Raw genomic sequence first — 18,852 nt, forward strand, 5'->3', positions numbered from 1 at the left:
TCAGCTGTTCGACATCATGAGATGGTATCTCAGCACTCAGAAAACAGAGGGTTCAAAACACAGGAGCTTACATGGAGGTACAGATCATTGTGACAGTCCTGGAAGTTATCCACGAGAAAAGTCAACACCCTGGAGGCCAAAATAACACTACTGAATCAACATTTACAACTTTTGCTCAAGATTGAATCCAATATGTAGGGAAAATTCACATTGAAGCATTAAGTATAATTTTATATTTGGCTCATTCCCCAAGTACAGAATGGCTTCAGAAATCTCTGGGATATCTCTTTAAAACGATTTAAGTTTATAATATTCTGTACAAAACAGACAACTATCTGGAATTAGCTATTTCCTAGGACTATTCATAAAATGTAAGTTTAGTAAGGCATAGTAAGAGCAGCATAGAGATTTACTTAAGGCTGTACATTTCAAATCAGAAGAATAAGGGGATAATTTTGGCCCCTGGGGTTTGAAAATATCTTCCAGTTGTAATCTTTGGTCTGAATATTTACATGGTGGTTTCTTCCCATTCAAGCTCAACATCACCTATAACATAAAAACATGCCATAAGAGAGAATTGAAGTTAACAGTTAAAAAGATTTAAATGTTTCATGATAAAAATATAATGTACATGGAAAGGCTATTATCCTGACTTGGATTAGAGAGAAATTAAAAAATTGATATGTTTGCTCGCCAAGCTTTTAAACCATTTTCAACAAATGGTAATTATTGAATTAATTCTCCTGTTATAGGTGGTAAACTCATAAGCTGACATACAGTGCCTCTGTTTACCTTCCATGGCATCCAGAGAGTCCATCTTCTGAAGTGCTGAATAGTTAACAAAACAGATGAGCTGATTATTTCCTTTACTCGATAAGAGATCCAGAACGCACTGATGTAAAAAGATATACTGTGCCTAGACACCAAAGAAAGGGTGGTTAAATAAATGGATGGGGTGGGGATTTCTCTTAAAAGGGGGGCTATACTTTTACAGTTAAAAGTAATATTGAATTCAACAAATGTTAAACAGCTAAGTTAAAGGCACACAATTCACCAAGTATATAAGTGATTTTCTATCATTTCAAACATAAGGTTTTCTAACCTCCTATGGAGTTTTTTTGAAGCTTCCAGTTTTTTTTTTTTTCTTTTTTTTAGTACTTGTCATTAAATACCAAGTGTTCATATGTTCTTTCTTGCTGTGATTATAAAAACTAAAAAAATTATATTATTCAAATTTTTTAATGTTTTTCCTGTTAGGCATAATTGAGTAATTTTTCTTATACTTTTCTTGTTAGAATGGCTTTTGGAATGTAGATGCTAAATTTACTTTCAAAATCTGTGACTGAGCATACCTACACACCAAAGGCACATGTAGAGTATGTTTAACATTTCTGTTAATCACCCAACATTTGGCCTATTTAATGTCAAGGATCTGGTCTCTGTAAATACAAGGCAGTTGACCACTGAGATATCCAAAGATGCGTAACATTTCATCTAAAGTTTGGAATAAATTCAGTACCACCTGAGTTCTTTAAGTTTATTCAATATAACTCAATGACCTGTTAGCATTTCTGGGTTTGGACTTTTCCAGAGGTTAGTTAAGGTTACAATCATAGAAAAGTACCCTCATTTTCACATAGGAAAGGTACCTGAAGTTAAAGGAATATAACCCAATGTTTAAGATAACACACATACACACTGACAACTGATTTTAATAGAATGTCCTCTAAGTGACTATCTTAAGAAGTTACATTTATATCTATTGCTAACTATACCTCAAAACCTTTTTGGAATTACACTATTGAGACGCTCTTCAGAAATTGCTGGTCATTATCAGGAAGACGTATTTCTTCGTGGATGACAAAATGTTTCCACAGACGTCTCATCAGTGGCATGTCAGTTCTGTGAGGACAGAACTCTGTCATATTCACTGCTATATTCCCATTGCTTGTAATAGTGGCTGGAATGTGGTAGTTGCGTAATGAATGTTTGTTGACTTAGCCTCATTTAATTATCACAGTTAGTCGATCTTTACCATTTAAGGACAGGCTTGATTTGGGGAGCATACAGAAATCATTAGAGATCAAGTTTGTATGTAAGAAGGATGATCAGGTGACATAATTCAATTTTGGTGAGAAAGGAAGGGTTATAAGGGAATAAAAATTCTATTGAAATTGCTCTTGACATTCTTCTCAAGGTAATTCTAAAAGAATATTTTAAAATGTACATCACACAGTAAGTAGCATTATTAGCAGAAATATATTAACATGATATAATTTCTTTGAAAACAGCATTCATGTAAATTTATGATTTCCGTTATTAAAAAAAAAACACATTTGAACTTGAAGTCACATTTGATATGCAAAACTTCAGACTGTCCAGATCTCATCTTCTCCACTGGAAAGAATGATGGGTGTAAACTCTGCCAGCAGGGCAGGCTGAGCTCCACAGGGCAGTGCTACATGTTCCAAGATCTCTCTGCAGTGGTGTTATTGCCAAAGTGTCAGTGAAGAATTTAATTCCAGTTTCTACCCTAGGTAGTCCTGTTACCATAAGAATTAAATTTTTCTGATGTTCGGTTTCCTCATCTGGGGGATCGGAAAGGCTATGTTGTAAGATTTAAGGCCAGCCAAATAGACAGACAGATCGACTGATCGATCGATCGATCTGGCAGCAAAAAGAAAAACTAGGCACCCAAAATAATTCTTTTTTCTTCTTCTTCAGGAGTTTACATCAGTCAATTTTCAAGAGATCCAGAGCAGGAAAGGAATTTCATCCAGAATAACCTTTTTTGAGGCAGGAATAGTATCTCAGGGTATTATCTCACTGCAGAGTATTCTCTGAGAAGCCTCTTTCAGATTTCTTGGGGCTGCTGTGAACTGTGGCTTGGTACACAGGGAAAGAACTTTTGGTTATCCTTGCTTAAACCCCTCTGGTGTCTTTCCATGGTGCTATGTCACCGAGGTTCCCACCTCCCCACCCCTGGCCGTGACTACTGCCGTCTGTGCTGATACAGCGTTCTTCACAGACGTTGGGATCATACCCAAGTGCAATAGGAGAAAATAAGAAACCACTCTTGTGCAAGGCAATGCTGATTTGTAAGGACTGGAGCCAAGGTGTGGTCATTTCCCTTTTTTTCATCACAGAGAAAAGACAGTAGAGACCTTAGCTTCTGGGAACAAAGTCAGGTGAAAGACCGTTAGCTGTGCAGTACGATGTTTTAAGCAAGGATCTGAGAATTGTGACTTTTACAGAGTGGAGGCTAATTAGTAAACATGGATCTACCTTAATTTTATGACTTCTTACGGAAAGGGTGGAAGTGAAAGTGTTAATCACTTAGTCGTGACCGACTCTTTGCAACTCCATGGACTGTAGCCCACCAGGCTCCTCTGTTCATGGGATTCTCCAGGCAAAAATACTGGAGTGCGTTGCCTTTCCCTTCTCCAGGGGATCTTCCTGACCCAGGGATCGAACCTGGGTCTCCCACATTGCAGGCAGATTCTTTATCTGAGCCACCAGGGGAAGGTTACCTATACTTTTTATGGATACTGATGAAGATGTGCCTTGTGCTCAGGCGTGTCTGACTCTTTGTGACACCATGATTGTAACCAGCCAGGCTCCTTTATCGATGGGATTTTCCAGGCAGGAATACTGGAGTAGGTTGCCATCTCCTTCTCCAGGGGATCTTCCCCATCCAGGCAGTGAACCTGTGTCTCCTGCATTGCAGGCAGAATCTTTACCTGCTGAGCCATCAGGGAAGATGAAGATGTATTTATCTCAAATATCCCAACTAATATTCATGACTTCTCCCTATTAATTCAGTGACTTTTATCAGGATTTTAATGACCCGCCCCCTTTTTATCCCCCAAAGCAGTGGGCACAACTACATTGTCAGACATTTACTGCGTGCTGTGTATCTGTTGCATGCTTGGTACTTGCAGATACTTTCTTTTATTTAATACAATAAAATTGTGTAATAATTAGAGAAATAACTTAGAGAAGTTACTTAGAGAAATAACTTAGAGAAGTTAACTAAACAAAATCACAGAGCCAGAAATTAGCAGGACTGGAATCTGAACTCAATTCTCTGACTCCAAAATTCATGCTCTTCCCATGCCCCTACTCAGCCTACAACAGTTTCCCCTGGCTGGTTATTCCAGCACAATGTATGAAGTTTATAGTGTATATTGAGTACTAAATTGTGTGAAATTATTCACAAGCATTCTTGAGCACACTTGTTACAAAGTTTGGTTTCATGGAGCTGTACAACATGACAGAATCCAACTTTTATTATTTGAAGACTGAACCTAGTCTCCAGAAGGAAAGAAATCTTACTCATTCCCATCCTTTAACTCATCCAGGAAAGCCAACCCATCTTGATCAGTGCCAAGAACATTGCTCACCATGTACATGTGTACACCTAGGAACATGGAGGAAAACGTTACCTATTTATCCTATCCTCATGTTTTAATAATCACTAATAGTTGTATTGATATTGAAGCCCTTAAAAGATCCCTGGATAAGAACCAGCTACAAAATTTGTGGGGCTCACTACGAAGTGAAAATGCGAGCTTCCTTCTTCAGAATTGGGGCTTCCCTGTGGTTCAGATGGTTAAGAATCTGCCTGCAATGCAGGAGACCAGGGTTTGCTCCCTACGTCAGGAAGATCCCCTGGAGAAGGGAATGGCTACCCACTCCAGTATTCTTGCCTGGAGCGTTCCAAGGACAGAGGAGCCTGGTGGGCTACAGTCCATGAGGTTGCAAAGAGTTGACTTAACACTTTTCCTCAAAATTAATTAAGATTTTCAAAACAGTGATAGCAGGCATCAAATCAAGTGCAAGGCCCTTTTGAGGGTGGGGACCCATGAGTTTGAATAGACTGCATACTCATGGAGCCAAGCCCGGCCACAAGTCACAGTCCATTTCTGAAGTTTTGTAAGGGAAGAGTGATGCTTCATTCATGTGTTCCCTTTCAGCATTTAAGGGAATGCATATGGATGACAGTACCTAGTTGTACTTAGCCATTACATAATTGAAGTGGCTTTAAAAGATTCCTATAAAAAGACTCAGGATTAAAGATATTATTTATCAGCAAAATACAAATGAATGACAAGAAAATGGTAGGACTAACATTTTTCATACCCCTAGAATAACCATCTTATAGCCATACTAAGAGATGAAAACAACAATGTAATCAAATCTCTCAGTGAGCTAGATCACTTATAAAAACTATAAATAATTTAAACTATATATTTTAAGACCACTATTGAAACAGAATTATTTTCTGCTAAGTATATATTTTATCTTTTGAAAATACCTAATGATAATATAAGTAAGTACTAGTCACTTTGTTGCTGCTCAGTCATTCAGTCATGTCTGACTCTTTGTGACCCCATGGACTGCAGCACGCCAGGCTTCCCTGTCCATCACCAACTCCTGGAGCAAGTTTAAACTCACGTCCATCGAGTTGGTGATGCCATCCAACCATCTCATCTTCTGTTGTCCCCTTCTCCTCCCCAAGTCGTGTCCGACTCTTTGCGACCCTGTGGACTATAGCCTACCAGGCTCCTCCATCCATGGGATTCTCCAGGCAAGAATACTGGAGTGGGTTGCCATTTCCTTCTCCAGGGGATCTTCCCGACCCAGGGATCGAACCCGGGTCTCCCGCATTGCAGGCAGACGGTTTAACCTCTGAGCCACCAGGGAAGCCCCCTTCTTCTCCCACCTTCAGTCTTTCCCAGCATCATATTCTTTTCCAAGGAGTCAGTTCTTCACATCAAGTGGCCAAAGTATTGGAGCTTCAGCTTCAGCATCAGTCTTTCCAATGAATATTCAGGATTGCTATCCTTTATGATTGACTGGTTGGATCTCCTTGCTGTCCAAGGGATTCAAGAGTCTTCTCCAATACCACAGTTCAAAAGCATCAATTCTTTGGCCCTCAGCCTTTTTTTATAATCCAACTCTCACATCCATCATGTGACACGACTACTGGAAAATCCATAGCTTTGACTATATGGACCTTTGTTGGCAAAGTAATGTTTCTGCTTTTTTTTGGCGGGGGTGGGGGTTTCTTATTTAAATTTATTTTTAAATTGAAGGATAATTGCTTTACAGACTTTTGTTGTTCTCTGTCAAATTTCAACATGAAACAGCCATAGATATACATATAAGCCCTCCATTTGGGGCCTCCCTCCCGTCTCCCTCCCCACCCCACCCCTCTAGGTTTTTACAGAGCCCCTGTTTGAGTTTCCTGAGACATACAGCAAATTCCTGTTGGCTATATATTTTATATACGTTAATATATATGCTGCCTAGGTTGGTCATAGCTTCTCTTCCAAGGAGCAAGTGTTGTCTTTTAATTTCATGGCTGCAGTCAACATCTGCAGTGATTTTGGAGCCAAGAAAAGAAAGTCTGTCACTGTTTCCATTGTTTCCCCATCCATTTGCCATGAAGGGATGGGACCAGATGACATGATTTTAGGTTTTTGAATGTTGACTTTTAAGTGAGCTTTTTCACACTCCACTTTCACTTTCGTCAAGAGGCTCTTTAGTTCCTCTTGGCTTTTTGCCATAAGGGTAGTGTCATCTGCATATCTGAGGTTATTGATATTTCTCCTGGAAATCTTGATTCCAGCTTGTGCTTCATCCAGCCTAGCATTTTGCATGATGTACTCTGCATATAAGTTAAATAAGCAGGGTGACAATATACAGCCTTGACGTACTCCTTTTCCAATTTGGAACCAGTCCATTGTTCCATGTCTGGTTCTAACTGCTGCTTCTTGACCTGCATACAGATTTCTCAGGAGGCAGGTAAGGTGGCCTGGTATTCCCATCTCTTGAAGAATTTTCTACAGTTTGTTGTGATCCACACAGTCAAAGGCTTTAATGTAGTCAATGAAGCACAAGTAGATGGCTTTTCTGGAATTCTCTTGCTTTTTCTATGATCCATGGATGTTGGAAATTTGATCTCTGGTTCCTCTGCCTTCTCTAAATCCAGCTTGAACATGTGGAAGTTTTCAGTTCATATAATGTTGAAGCCTGGCTTGGAGAATTTTGAGCATTACTTTGCTAGCATGTAAGATGAGTGCAATTGTTCGGTAGTTTGAATATTCTTTGGCATTGCCTTTCTTTGGGATTGGAATGAAGACTGACCCTTTCTAGTCCTGTGGTCACTGCTGAGTTTTCCAAATTTGCTGGCATATTGAGTGTAGCACTTTCACAGCATCATCTTTTAGGATTTGAAATAGCTCAGCTGGAATTCCATCACCTCCACTGTGTTTGTTCATAGTGATGCTTCCTAAGACCCACTTGACTTCATGTTCCAGGATGTCTGGCTCTAGGTGATTGATCACACCGTCATTGTTATCTGAGTCATTAAGATCTTTTTTGTATAGTTCTTCTGTGTATTCTTGCCACCTCTTCTTAATCTCTTCTGCTTCTGTTAGGCCCATACCGTTTCTGTCCTTTATTGAGCCCATCTTTGCCTGAAATGTTCCCTTGGTATCTCTCATTTTCTTGAAGAGATGTGTAGTCTTTATGATTCTATTGTTTTTCACCTGTTTCTCTGTATTGCTGTGTTTGGAAGGCTTTCTTGTCTCTCCTTGCTATCCTTTGGAACTCTGCATTCAGTTGGGTATATCTTTTCTCCTTTGGCTTTCACTTCTCTTCTCTTCTCAGCTATTTGTAAGGCCTCCTCAGACAGCCATTGTGCCTTTTTGCATTTCTTTTTCTTAGGGATGGTTTTGATCACCACCTCCCGTATAATGTTACAAACCTCCGTCCAATAGTTCTTCAGGCACTTTGTCTATCAGATCTAATCCCTTGAATCTTTGTCACTTCCACTGTATAATCATAAGTGATTTGATTTAGGTTATCCCTGAATGGTCTAGTGGTTTTCCCTACTTTCTTCAATTTAAGTCTGAATTTGGCAATAAGGAGTTCATGATCTGAGCCACAGTCAGCTCCCGGTCTTACTTTTGCTGACTATGTAGAGCTTCTCCATCTTTGGCTGCAAAGAATAAAATCGATCTGATTTTGGTATTGACCATCTGGTGATGTCCGTGTATACAGTAGTCTCTTGTGTTGTTGGAAGAGGGCATTTGCTATGACCAGTGAGTTCTGTTAGCAAAACTGTGTTAGCCTTTGCGCTGCTTCGTTTTTTCCATCATGGCCAAACTTGCCTGTTACTGCAGGTATCCCTTGACTTCCTACTTTTGCATTCCAGTCCTCAGTAATGTCCAGCTCTTTTCAACCCCATTGACCATAGCCTGCCAGGCTTCTCTGTCCATGGAATTCTCCAGGCAAGAATACCAGAGTGGGTAGCCATTTCTTTCTCCAGGGGATCTTCCCAACCCAGGGAATCAAGCCCAGGTCTCCTGCATTGAAGGCAGATTCTTTACAGACTGAGCCACACCATCACTATTAGCAAGGTTGTTATAATTGCTTATTTGACCTTTACCTCATGGTTTTCAATTTATTTGTGTATACTTTATAATATACATAATTGCCCAATCTACATTTAAAAATATATATGTATTTTTATGTGTGTATGTATTTGTTGCTCTTTGCCACCCCACAGACTGTAGTCTCCCAGGCTCCTCTGTCCATGGGATTTCCCAGGCAAGAATAGTGGAGTGGGTTGCCATATCCTTCTTTGGGATATCTTCCCCACCCAGGGATCAAACCTAGGTCTCCTGCATTGTAACAGATTCTTTACCATCTGAGCCACCAGGGAAGCCCAGGAATTGAATGCTGAAACTTTTCTCCTGACAAGGTTGTACATTTTAAAAAGTTTGGTTGTCTCTGATCTAGAGTCACATCTTCTCTAGAACATTAATGTTCCATGATATGGTGTTACATGTTTTGGGGTCAAAGGGTTCAAGGTTACCATAGTCATAGAAGTTTGGGAAATGTTCACAAGGGCTCTGTATTTATAAATGTCAGTGCACATTAGCATAGAGGCTCTAAGAAATTTTCTCAAACTCATTTTAGTAAAGAGCCTGTTTTCTCCCACCTCTAATGGTTGTAAAGCCACTTATGTTTTCTAGTTGGTACCCTAGAAAATACCATTATAGAAGATCTGCATATTTACTGTGAGAAAAATCTGTGTAGTATAAAAATATCAATCCAAAGACATGAGAAGAACATCTTAGTATAATTAGACAGATTGGGGTTTGAATTTTGGCTCTGACACTTATAACCATTGAATATCACTTAAATTCTTGGAACATCTGCTTCCCTATTTGTAAAGAAGAGCCAGTTATACCTAGCCTATTGATTAGTTTCACTGGACCTGCTTTACAAATAAAGAATTAAATGAGATAATACATGTAAATGATCTAGTACAGTACCTGGAACCTACTAAACACTCAGTAGAGGGGTCTCAGTTTCGTTACCATTATACTATGTGATTTCTTTTATGACAGAAATCTAGATTTTAAAAATACCTTTGCTTCCAAACCAAAACAACCAAACAAAGACTCTCAGATAGTTGATAATATCCTGTAACAAACATTATTAGTATTAATATACAAAAGGGGTAAATATGGACAAGTGAAATACATAGACCAACCTAATAGTTAATATTTTAAACTTTTCCCAATTACAACTTCTAGCATGTTTATGAAAGAAATTAATTTGATTCATTTTCTGTGCTTCCCAAGTACTAAAGACAAATCTCTTTTCTACACACCTATCAGCACAGACAAGTTAGGACGAGTCGTCAGCAATGGTGCTGAAGGGTGACTGGGACATGTGGATCAGTTCTCCTATAATCTCCATCAGCTGCCAGCCCCAAGCCCTTGTCCCCACCCCAGAGGTTTATAACATAAGAAAAGAGTGTCTACTTTGTAGCCATAGTCCATGTCTGACCAGATTGGTGCCACTAAGGTCCTCCCAGGAAAAATTCTAGAGCTGACACTGCTTGCAGTTTTAGATTATCTTACCAGGTTTTGTACCATACACATTCTTTCGCTTCTCAGTTCAGCTACTAATCCATATATATCCACAAAATCATGATCATTTATATGTTGTGTTAAGTGGTCCAGAGCAATAAAAACTCCAGTTCTTCCAACTCCAGCACTGTAGGAAGAGTGAAATTACATGCAAATTATTCAGCAAAAAGGTTGTTCATGTGGATGGTGATGAAGAAGATAAACTATGGTAGCAATAAATTACATATAGTTTCTTTCTGATTTGGAAGTGGATTTTCTTTGGAGTTTCTTTGCACTTATATTGTTCCCAAGACTGTTGAGAAGGAGCAAGGTGATTATCTTTAACACGCTATCAAAAATTGGAGTTTTTTTAAACCAATTGACACCCATGGTGGAGTCAAGTCAATGTATGGCAAAACCAATACAATGTTGTCAAGTAAAATAAATAAATAAATAAATTAAAAATAAATAAATAAATAAACCAGTTGAACTTTTCCTCTTCTTTCATAATGTTTTAAGAGGTGTAGTTGGAGAAGTACAGGAAATATTTTTAAAAATCACTGAAAAGTCTTAACACCAGAAACTTTGAATATATTTTTGGTTACCAGTAGGGATGCTAAACATGGAAAATGTCAACTGTTTAGCCCAGATAGCACTTCTTCTACATCGTATTGATAAATAGACTCTCGTGTGTTCTTTTTACTTTCCCTAGAATTTCCTTTTCCTTCCATAGATAATGACATTGGAAAGCTATTTCCTTTTAAGAATTTAGTTTAATACTGAAGGTCAGTATGTGCTCCATATAAACTGTTAATTGATAAACCTGACAAGATTTATTCAGAAATTCCAATTAGAAAGACAAGACTCCTATGTACTTAAATGGTTAATATAGGAAGAAAATCTGAAAAAAAGGCATTTGAAAGGTCACCTCGTCTTACAAATGTCACTTTGAAAAGTACAGAACAATACAGAAACGACTTCTGAAGGTAAAGAATAGTTGAATGTTGACAGTGCCTATGAGTCAACCTAAGAAATAGCATTACAACATAACTCTGAACATGATAACATATATTATGCCCCAGCAGAGTAATTTAGTCGTTACATTGTTAGTATACTTAGAGTGTCAGACACTGCCCTAGGCATCTGGGGTGCAGGAGTGAACCACACAAAGTCTCCAATACTTACAGAGCTTAGATTCTAGAGGAGGAAGGATGAGAGTCCACACAAAAAAGAAACATGCGTAACGTATGCCCAGTGGTGATAAGTGCTATGTGTGTGTGCGCTCAGTCATGTCCGACTTTGCAGCTCTGTGGCCTGTAGCCTGTCAGGCTCCTCTGGCCATGAAACTTTCCAAGCAAGAATACTGGGATGGGCTGCTGCTGCTGCTGCTAAGTCACGTCAGTCGTGTCCAAGTCTGTGTGACCCCATAGACGGCAGCCCAACAGGCTCCTCTGTCCCTGGGACTCTCCAGGCAAGAGCTGGAGTGGGTTGCCATTTCCTTCTCCAATGCGTGAAAGTGAAGTCGCTCAGTCGTGTCCGACTCTTAGCAACCCCATGGACTGTAGCCTACCAGGCTCCTCCATCCATGGGACTCTCCAGGCAAGAATACTGGAGTGGGTTGCCGTTGCCTACTCTGACTGGAATGGGTTGCCATTGCATAATCCAGGGGATATTCCCAACCCAGGGATCGAACCTGCATCTCTTGCATCTCCTGCATTGGCAGGCAGATTCTTAACCACTTGCATCACCTGGGATGCCCAATAAGTGCTATGGTGAAAGAGAAAAATAAAGGAGATAAAAGGTGATAGGGTAGGACAGGGTCATCAGAGACAGATTCTCTGACACTGAAATTTGAGTAGGGTTAGAAGTGCACCATGTTGGTACACGGGAGAGGAGGATACGGCCAGAAGGTGAGGGAAGAGAACAGATTTGACTGGGAGGGTGTTCTGCATGTTCAAAGAAAAGCAAGGAGACTGGAGGGGGGGGGGCGCGGCACGCGCGAGTGTGTGGAGAGGTGATGGGGGGCATGGATCAGAGTGTTTGCTATTGGATTGGATGTAGAATGTGAGAGGAAGTGGAGAGTCAAGGATGAGTCTAGGGTTTCTGGGCAGAGCAGGATGGACTGCTGTTGACCAAGATGGGATGAGAAGGAGTGAGTTTGGAGATGGGCCCAAGCATTCTATTTTGGACACATTACATTTTCAGAATATTGTGGTCATTTTATTAATAGGTTGTCATGTTGAACTGGAAGCTAAATGTATAGGTCAAAAGCTAAAGTGAGAAGTTGGGGTTGGCTGTGATCATTTAGGAGAAAGTTTTAAAATGATACTTAAAGATTATTAATGTAAGCATACTTTTTTCTGCTTTTTTATCTAAGTCACAAAGGATGAGGCTACTCTTTTTGAGTCTAGAAGAGAGAAGGTACTTTACTTTTCTAGTGAATTTTTAAATCCATGATTATAATCCAGTGGCAGTGTATGTGTAAAATAGGGAGACATTGCAGGCAGCTTATTATCCACTTTAATCATCAATAATGCCAGTTGAAAATCAAACACTGACTTTAAAAGCAAAATGTACCAGTCTGTTAAAATTTTTGTGTGTATGGAGAGTATATGCAGTTGGGAGGGTAAGAATGAGGTTTTTACTTTTAATTTTATATGTTTTTAAATGTGAAAAAGATATCTCATAATGAGGACACTTGTATGTATTACTCTTACAATTTAAAAAATCTAAAATATTCCTGGAAAATGTAGATGTATTTAAATTATGTGTTGAGTTTCTTCATCTAAATAAAAATTTAAAAACTGGATGGATTAATATTTTATTAAATATTAACTACATTAATTATAATATATACATATCCCCATTAGAATAATTATCCATCAATTGATTTTGGAGTTATTATAATTAATAATTACTTTGTTAATGTGGTTAAAAATCATTACTTAAATGTTTATTGTAACAAAAGATACATGACAAAATTTACCATTTTAACTGTATTTAAATGCACAGTTTAGTGGGATTAAGCACATTCACAGTCTTATGCAACTATCACCAATATCTGTTTCTAGACTATTTCCATAATCCCAAAAAGAATCTCTATACCCATTAAACAGTAACTCTCCATTTCTCTTAAGTCCCTGGAAACCACAATTCCACTTTATGTCTCTATGTTTTTACCCCCTTTTTAGGTACCTCATTTAAGTAGAATCATTAAACAGGATTATCACCCACTTTTTCTCTAATTTACAAACTACAACTGTTGAAGAGACTCATGCTGAGATTAATTTAGATGCAACGTGTTAGAAAGCATAAATTATATCAGTATGTCCAGAACTCTGAATTCTAAACAGTTGTGAGCTTTATTTTTGAGGGGGAGTATTGGTGTTTCAGTGGTATAAAATACCAATGAAAATAAAAGTGAAAACCTTTATTTATTCTATTTATCATGTTTAAAGAGCTAGGTCGAAGAAAGATATTTGAATAGTTTGCAAAAATTTAGAATCATGCTTGGGTTGGTCACTTAATTTGATCTTTATTTTAAAGTTCATTTTCTTTAAATCTTTGTAACTCAAATCTCGGAAGTTGTTTTAACAAAAAAGTTTAAGTTAATATAGTAGACTAATCTCAATTGAAATAATGAAGGATCAAGAGTTTATTCATAAAACTCAAAAGATTCTACACACCCACACTCATTTACATCAGTAGTGGGCTACAATTTTTTATACATTTTAAGGATTTTGAGAGGTATAATCCAGTAAAGATTTCATAAAAATTCTTGTATGAGGATATATATATTTTGTCTTCCTTTTAGCCACAGTCATTACTCATTTTATCTCTGCCATCTAACCTTTTATAAAACTACATCTTGATTTGTTATAGCCAGTAAAATATCTGAAAACTAAAAGCTTTTATCTCTGTCGTCTAACCTTTTATAAAACTACATCTTGATTTGTTACAACCAGTAAAATAACTGAAAACTAAAAGCTGGATTGAATCTACATTAATATTCTACTAGAAAATCAATAGTGTCATGATAACATAAAGGTCACATTGAGTTTAAATCCTGTTTCGAGTATTTCACAAAAGGTTCTGAAAACCTTTCTTACCTGCAGTGGACAATCATGGGTGTGGTATCATGTGCCCTGCTTGCTCGAACCAGCTTCACGAAGTGAAGTAGAGGGGCGCTGTTCTCAGGAACCCCATGCTCAGGCCAAGCAGTAAAGTTGCACTGTCGAATGGTCATGCAATCCCCATGCTAGACAGAATGACGTATTAAAGACACATGATAAAGTTACTTAAGCATCACAGTGAAGTCTGAATGTAGCTGACTCCCCAGGTTTTCAAGGTGATCTTTTAAAATGACAGTTTACAAAACAAAGAAACTGTGGTCTCTTGATTTCCTATAAGAGAAGTCTTCTGCTGCTGCTGCACTACAGAAAATTGCCTTTCAGTATGAATGCAAACAATGAGCATGATTGTTGCACATCTTGCAAACAGATGATTATGTAGGGTATTTACATTCAACATAGTGTAACATTTTGTAACACCAGAATAGTGGGTTTTGAACAGTTTTGACCTAACAACTTAAATAAACATGCTCACAAATTATTCAAAACACTAGTATTGAGTATCTGATAATGTCAGAAAGTATAAAGATCCTTATATCATTTTCTGTGTGTATAGATATTTATATAATAAAGGCGGGATCTCTATGTTATTGATTCTGTATTAGTTCTGGATTAAATAGAAAATCCAACGATTAAGATATAGATAGAGACCTGTGATTTCAGAAATTCCTGTTTTAAATAAAATTTTACAGTTTCTTCATAAAATAAGATAAACCTAGTGATCCAGTTGTTTCCTCCTGTTTCCTTCCTTGTTTACCTAAGAATTTGATATTAACTAGTTAATGTAAACTTCAAGTAATTTGGAATTAAACATCATGACATAGATATTGAAGGCAAATGCCGACTCAAAACTTCTATTTTGAAGATAATAGAAAAGCATTACTGAATATACAGAAATATGTCTAGAAATTAATTTTACTTTAGACATTTAGAGCATTCATATTTTTTATTATGTTTGACTTCCCCCTTCCTTTTTTTTTTTTTTTACCCTTTCAATTTTCAGATCTCTGATGGTCCAGTCTATTTGAACATCCTCCATTAGTTTTGTAATCACTATATCTCCAAAGACAGTAACTGGTTTGTTGTCCTCTGGCCAATATTGGTGACATCTGATCTGTAGTCAAGAGAAAATTCACCAGTTATAAGAACCATTTTATATATATATATATATATATAAATATATATAAAAATATTTATATATATAGTTCAAAGTTATTCCTACTAAGGTATAACTGCCTTATACATGCCCAAGTCATTGATATGTCAGAGTATTAGCTAAAATTGTCACACATGTGCTAAGTCACTTCAGTCGTGTCTGACTTTGCAGCCCTATGGACTGTAGCCCACCAGGCTCCTCTGTCCAAGGGATTCTCCAGGCGAGAATACTGGAGTGGGTTGCCATGCCCTCCTCCAGGGGATCTTCCTGATCCAGGGATTGGACTCCTGCATCTCCTGCTTTAGGAGGCATGTTCTTTACCACTAGCACTACCTGGGAAGCCCAACATCACACATAAATTAACACAAATGTAAAATAAAGGTTTTGTGAAAAGCTTTTCAAATAACTTACCCGCCCTTTTTCAAAACACTGTGTTAGCATTACTAATGTTTTTGCTCTGGTTTCCCACACCATTCTCCAAAAGTCCCCAACTGTTCCTGGTAATGGACCTTGAGTAGCAATAAATTCATTTGGACATAAGTAGCCCTAGAATGATATAATTGCAACATTGCATCAATATTTACATGTATACATAATACTTTTTAGTTTTTGAGACATATGAAAACATACTAGTTGTAAGATAACCTAATATTCTAAAATACTGTATATTTTTGAATGCTGAAAGGTACTCAAATTTCCAACATTAATTTTAACCTCATAATGTAATATACAACTAGCTGTTCTTAAAGTTTATTTCTAACTTTGAATAAAAGAGTAAGGATGAATAATAATAATACCACTTTGTGGCAGACAATATGTTAAACATCTTTCAATTAATCTATTTCTTATAAAAACCTTATGAATTAGTACTGTTATTATCCTCATTTTACAGATGAAGATGGAAGCTAAGAAATGTGAATCTGCTCAAGGTCTCACAGTAAGATAGTCTGGATCCAGAGCCAGCTGTCTTACCCACTCCACTAGCTATTGTTATAAATTTAAAGAATGTGCAGATGTTTTCATATATCCCTGCAAGAAATTATCTACATAAATGATGGCATTAGTAATTATTCTCCAGAGCTTAAAACCAAGAGTAATGTGGAGATGATAAGAAGATTCACTTAACTATTGAAGGACCTGAGATTTGTCTCAACCCTGTTACGACAGCTCTTGTACGTTTTATCAAGTTGTTCTAAACTTGGTCTATTCACCTGGAATGTAAGCATGCCATGTGAGTAGCATCTATGGATTTTTCTTAAAGTTTACGTATAAATTTTTAAAAAGGAATGGAATTACATCTATTTCAAACATCAAAATATTTTGAGGAATGAGGTTTAAGGGTGAATTTTATTTTTAAATTGAATTGTCTCAGTAGCCAGAGAATAGAGTATTACACAGAATAGTATACATCTTAAAGTTCAAGTGGTCCTAAAACCTAATCCAACCAGTTTATTTTACTTTGAAGAATGGTGAGCCACTTTAGGTGATTTTCCCCAAATCACAGTGCTAGTCAATGACGGTTTCTGGAACAAAACCTTCAGTCTCTTAAAAACAAACAAAAATTATGTGCTGAAGCATTTCTGTTTCCAGTCTCAGTTGAAATACTTGAGTATGTAATTAATTCTATTGTAAAGGTTTTTTTTTTTTTTTTTTAGGTTAAATAGTACTATACAATCAATGTAGGATGTTAGGAAATTTCAGAAATATATATTAAAAGATGTGGAGTTCATCTGTAATCTCACTATCCAGAATGAAGACCATTAATATTTTAATTTCTTTACAGCCTTTAAAATGCACATTCCTCCATTCAAATAATATTTATGAGTGCTTACTGTGTGCCAGGCACTATTCTAGGAACTGAGGATTCATCATTGACTAAAATTCCTACCCTGATTTGTCTTGTATTCTAGTTAAGGGAAAGAGACATTAAATCTGTTAACAGGTCTATTAAATGAGCAATTTACATAGCTTTTTTAAAGTGACAAATGGTATGAGAGAGAATTTCAGAAAACAGGGTGTTCAGAAAAGGCTCATTGGTGAAATCTGAGGAAAGACTTGAAGCAGAAAGAGGTAAGCCCTTCAAGATTTGGAGAAAAAGTGTTCCAGGTCGAAAGTCAAGTGTAACAGCATTAAAGGAGAGATGTGTCTGGAGTTGTAGGAACTGCAAGTGGGGACAGTGATAGAAGGTGACATTGGAGAGAACGAGAGAGGGAGGGCAGCAGTGCTTTAGGCCCTGGAGCAGGTAATTAGAAGAGTTTGGTTTTTGCTCTGGATGATATAGAAAGCCATTGAAAGATTCTGAACATACATAGAGTGTGTTTAATAGTTTCACTCTAGTTACTATACAATAAGCTGATAGTGGTATAAAAAGGGAAAGGAAGGAGAGTAGTTAGAATATTCCAGCAATCCAACCCAGGAATGCAGTCTGGGTGATAGGAATGGGCATTGTGGTAAGTAATAAAATCTGGTGTATTCTGAAGACAGAGCCAAGAGAATTTGCTTATGGATTGGGTACTGGGTATAAGAAAGATAGGAGTCAGTAACAATTCCAAATAAAGATGGGGGAAAAAAATCTTCAGTATGAGCATACTTTAAAAAATTTGTTTAATTGAAGTATAGTTGATTTATGATGTGTTTCTGGTGTAAAGCAAAGTGATTCAGTTATACATATATAATACATATTCTTTTTCCTAGTCTTTTCTGTTACAGTTTATTGCAGTTTATGGAAAATCCCTCCCTGTGCTTATGCAGTAGAGTTTGTTATTTGTTAATATAGTACATTGTATCTGCCAGTCTCAAAGCTCTAATTTATCCCTCCCCACCCACTTTCCCCTTGCCACTAAGTCACTTCAGTCGTGTCCAACTCTATGTGACCCCATAGACGGCAGCCCACCGGGCTCCACCGTCCCTGGGATTCTCCAGGCAAGAACAATGGAGTGAGTTGCCATTTCCTTCTCCATAGGTAACCATAAATTTGTTTTCTATGTCTGTGGGTCTATTTCTGTTTGGTAAATAAGTTCACTTGCATATATTTTAGGTTACACATGTAAGTAATATCACATGGTACTTCTCTTTCCGTTTCTGACAAATTTTACTTAGTGTGACAATCTCTAGGCCCATCCATGTAGCTGCAGATATCATTATTTCATTCTTTTTTACGGCCAACATTCTGTGTGGACTTATATTCACACACATATATACCATCTATGTGATATATAAATACACACTCATCACATCTCCTTTATCTATTCCTCTATCAGTGGACAGATTGGTTGCTTCCATGTCTTGGCTATTGTCAATAGTGCTGCTATGAACACTGGGGTGCATTTATCCTTTCAAATTCGAGTTTTCTCCAGATACATGCTCAGGAGTGGGATTTCTGGATCATATGGTAACTCTAATTTTAGTGTCTTAAGGAGGCTCCATACTGTTTTCCACACTGGCTGTACTAATTTACATTTCCACCAACAGTGTAGGTAGGTAGGTTCCCTTTTCCCCACACCTAGCATAAGCAGGTTTAAAAGGAAAATCAAGAATTCACAATGGACATATTAAACTTGAAATCCCATTTGGATATTCAAGTGGGAATGTCATCAAGGCAATTGGGTATATGAGTTTGGAGTTCACAAAGAAG

At 37.5% G+C, this 18,852-nt stretch overlaps 1 protein-coding gene across 1 annotated transcript in view; it reads right to left on the minus strand.

Moving 5' to 3' along the window:
• Positions 1–210: 210 nt before the first annotated feature.
• The window catches only part of PTPRQ (protein tyrosine phosphatase receptor type Q), a 293,179-nt gene continuing 274,537 nt past the window's right edge, over positions 211–18,852 (minus strand). Inside the window, exons 59-64 of the mRNA XM_043446813.1 lie at positions 15,630–15,764; positions 15,051–15,176; positions 14,042–14,190; positions 9,945–10,080; positions 793–916; positions 211–546 (exon numbers count right to left, since the gene is read on the minus strand). Coding sequence (XP_043302748.1) covers positions 509–546; positions 793–916; positions 9,945–10,080; positions 14,042–14,190; positions 15,051–15,176; positions 15,630–15,764 — 708 coding nt within the window. The 3' untranslated portion in view covers positions 211–508. The remainder of the gene's footprint in view (positions 547–792; positions 917–9,944; positions 10,081–14,041; positions 14,191–15,050; positions 15,177–15,629; positions 15,765–18,852) is intronic.

This window comes from Cervus canadensis, chromosome 25 (genome assembly GCF_019320065.1).
Source record: "Cervus canadensis isolate Bull #8, Minnesota chromosome 25, ASM1932006v1, whole genome shotgun sequence".
Lineage (NCBI taxonomy): Eukaryota > Metazoa > Chordata > Mammalia > Artiodactyla > Cervidae > Cervus > Cervus canadensis.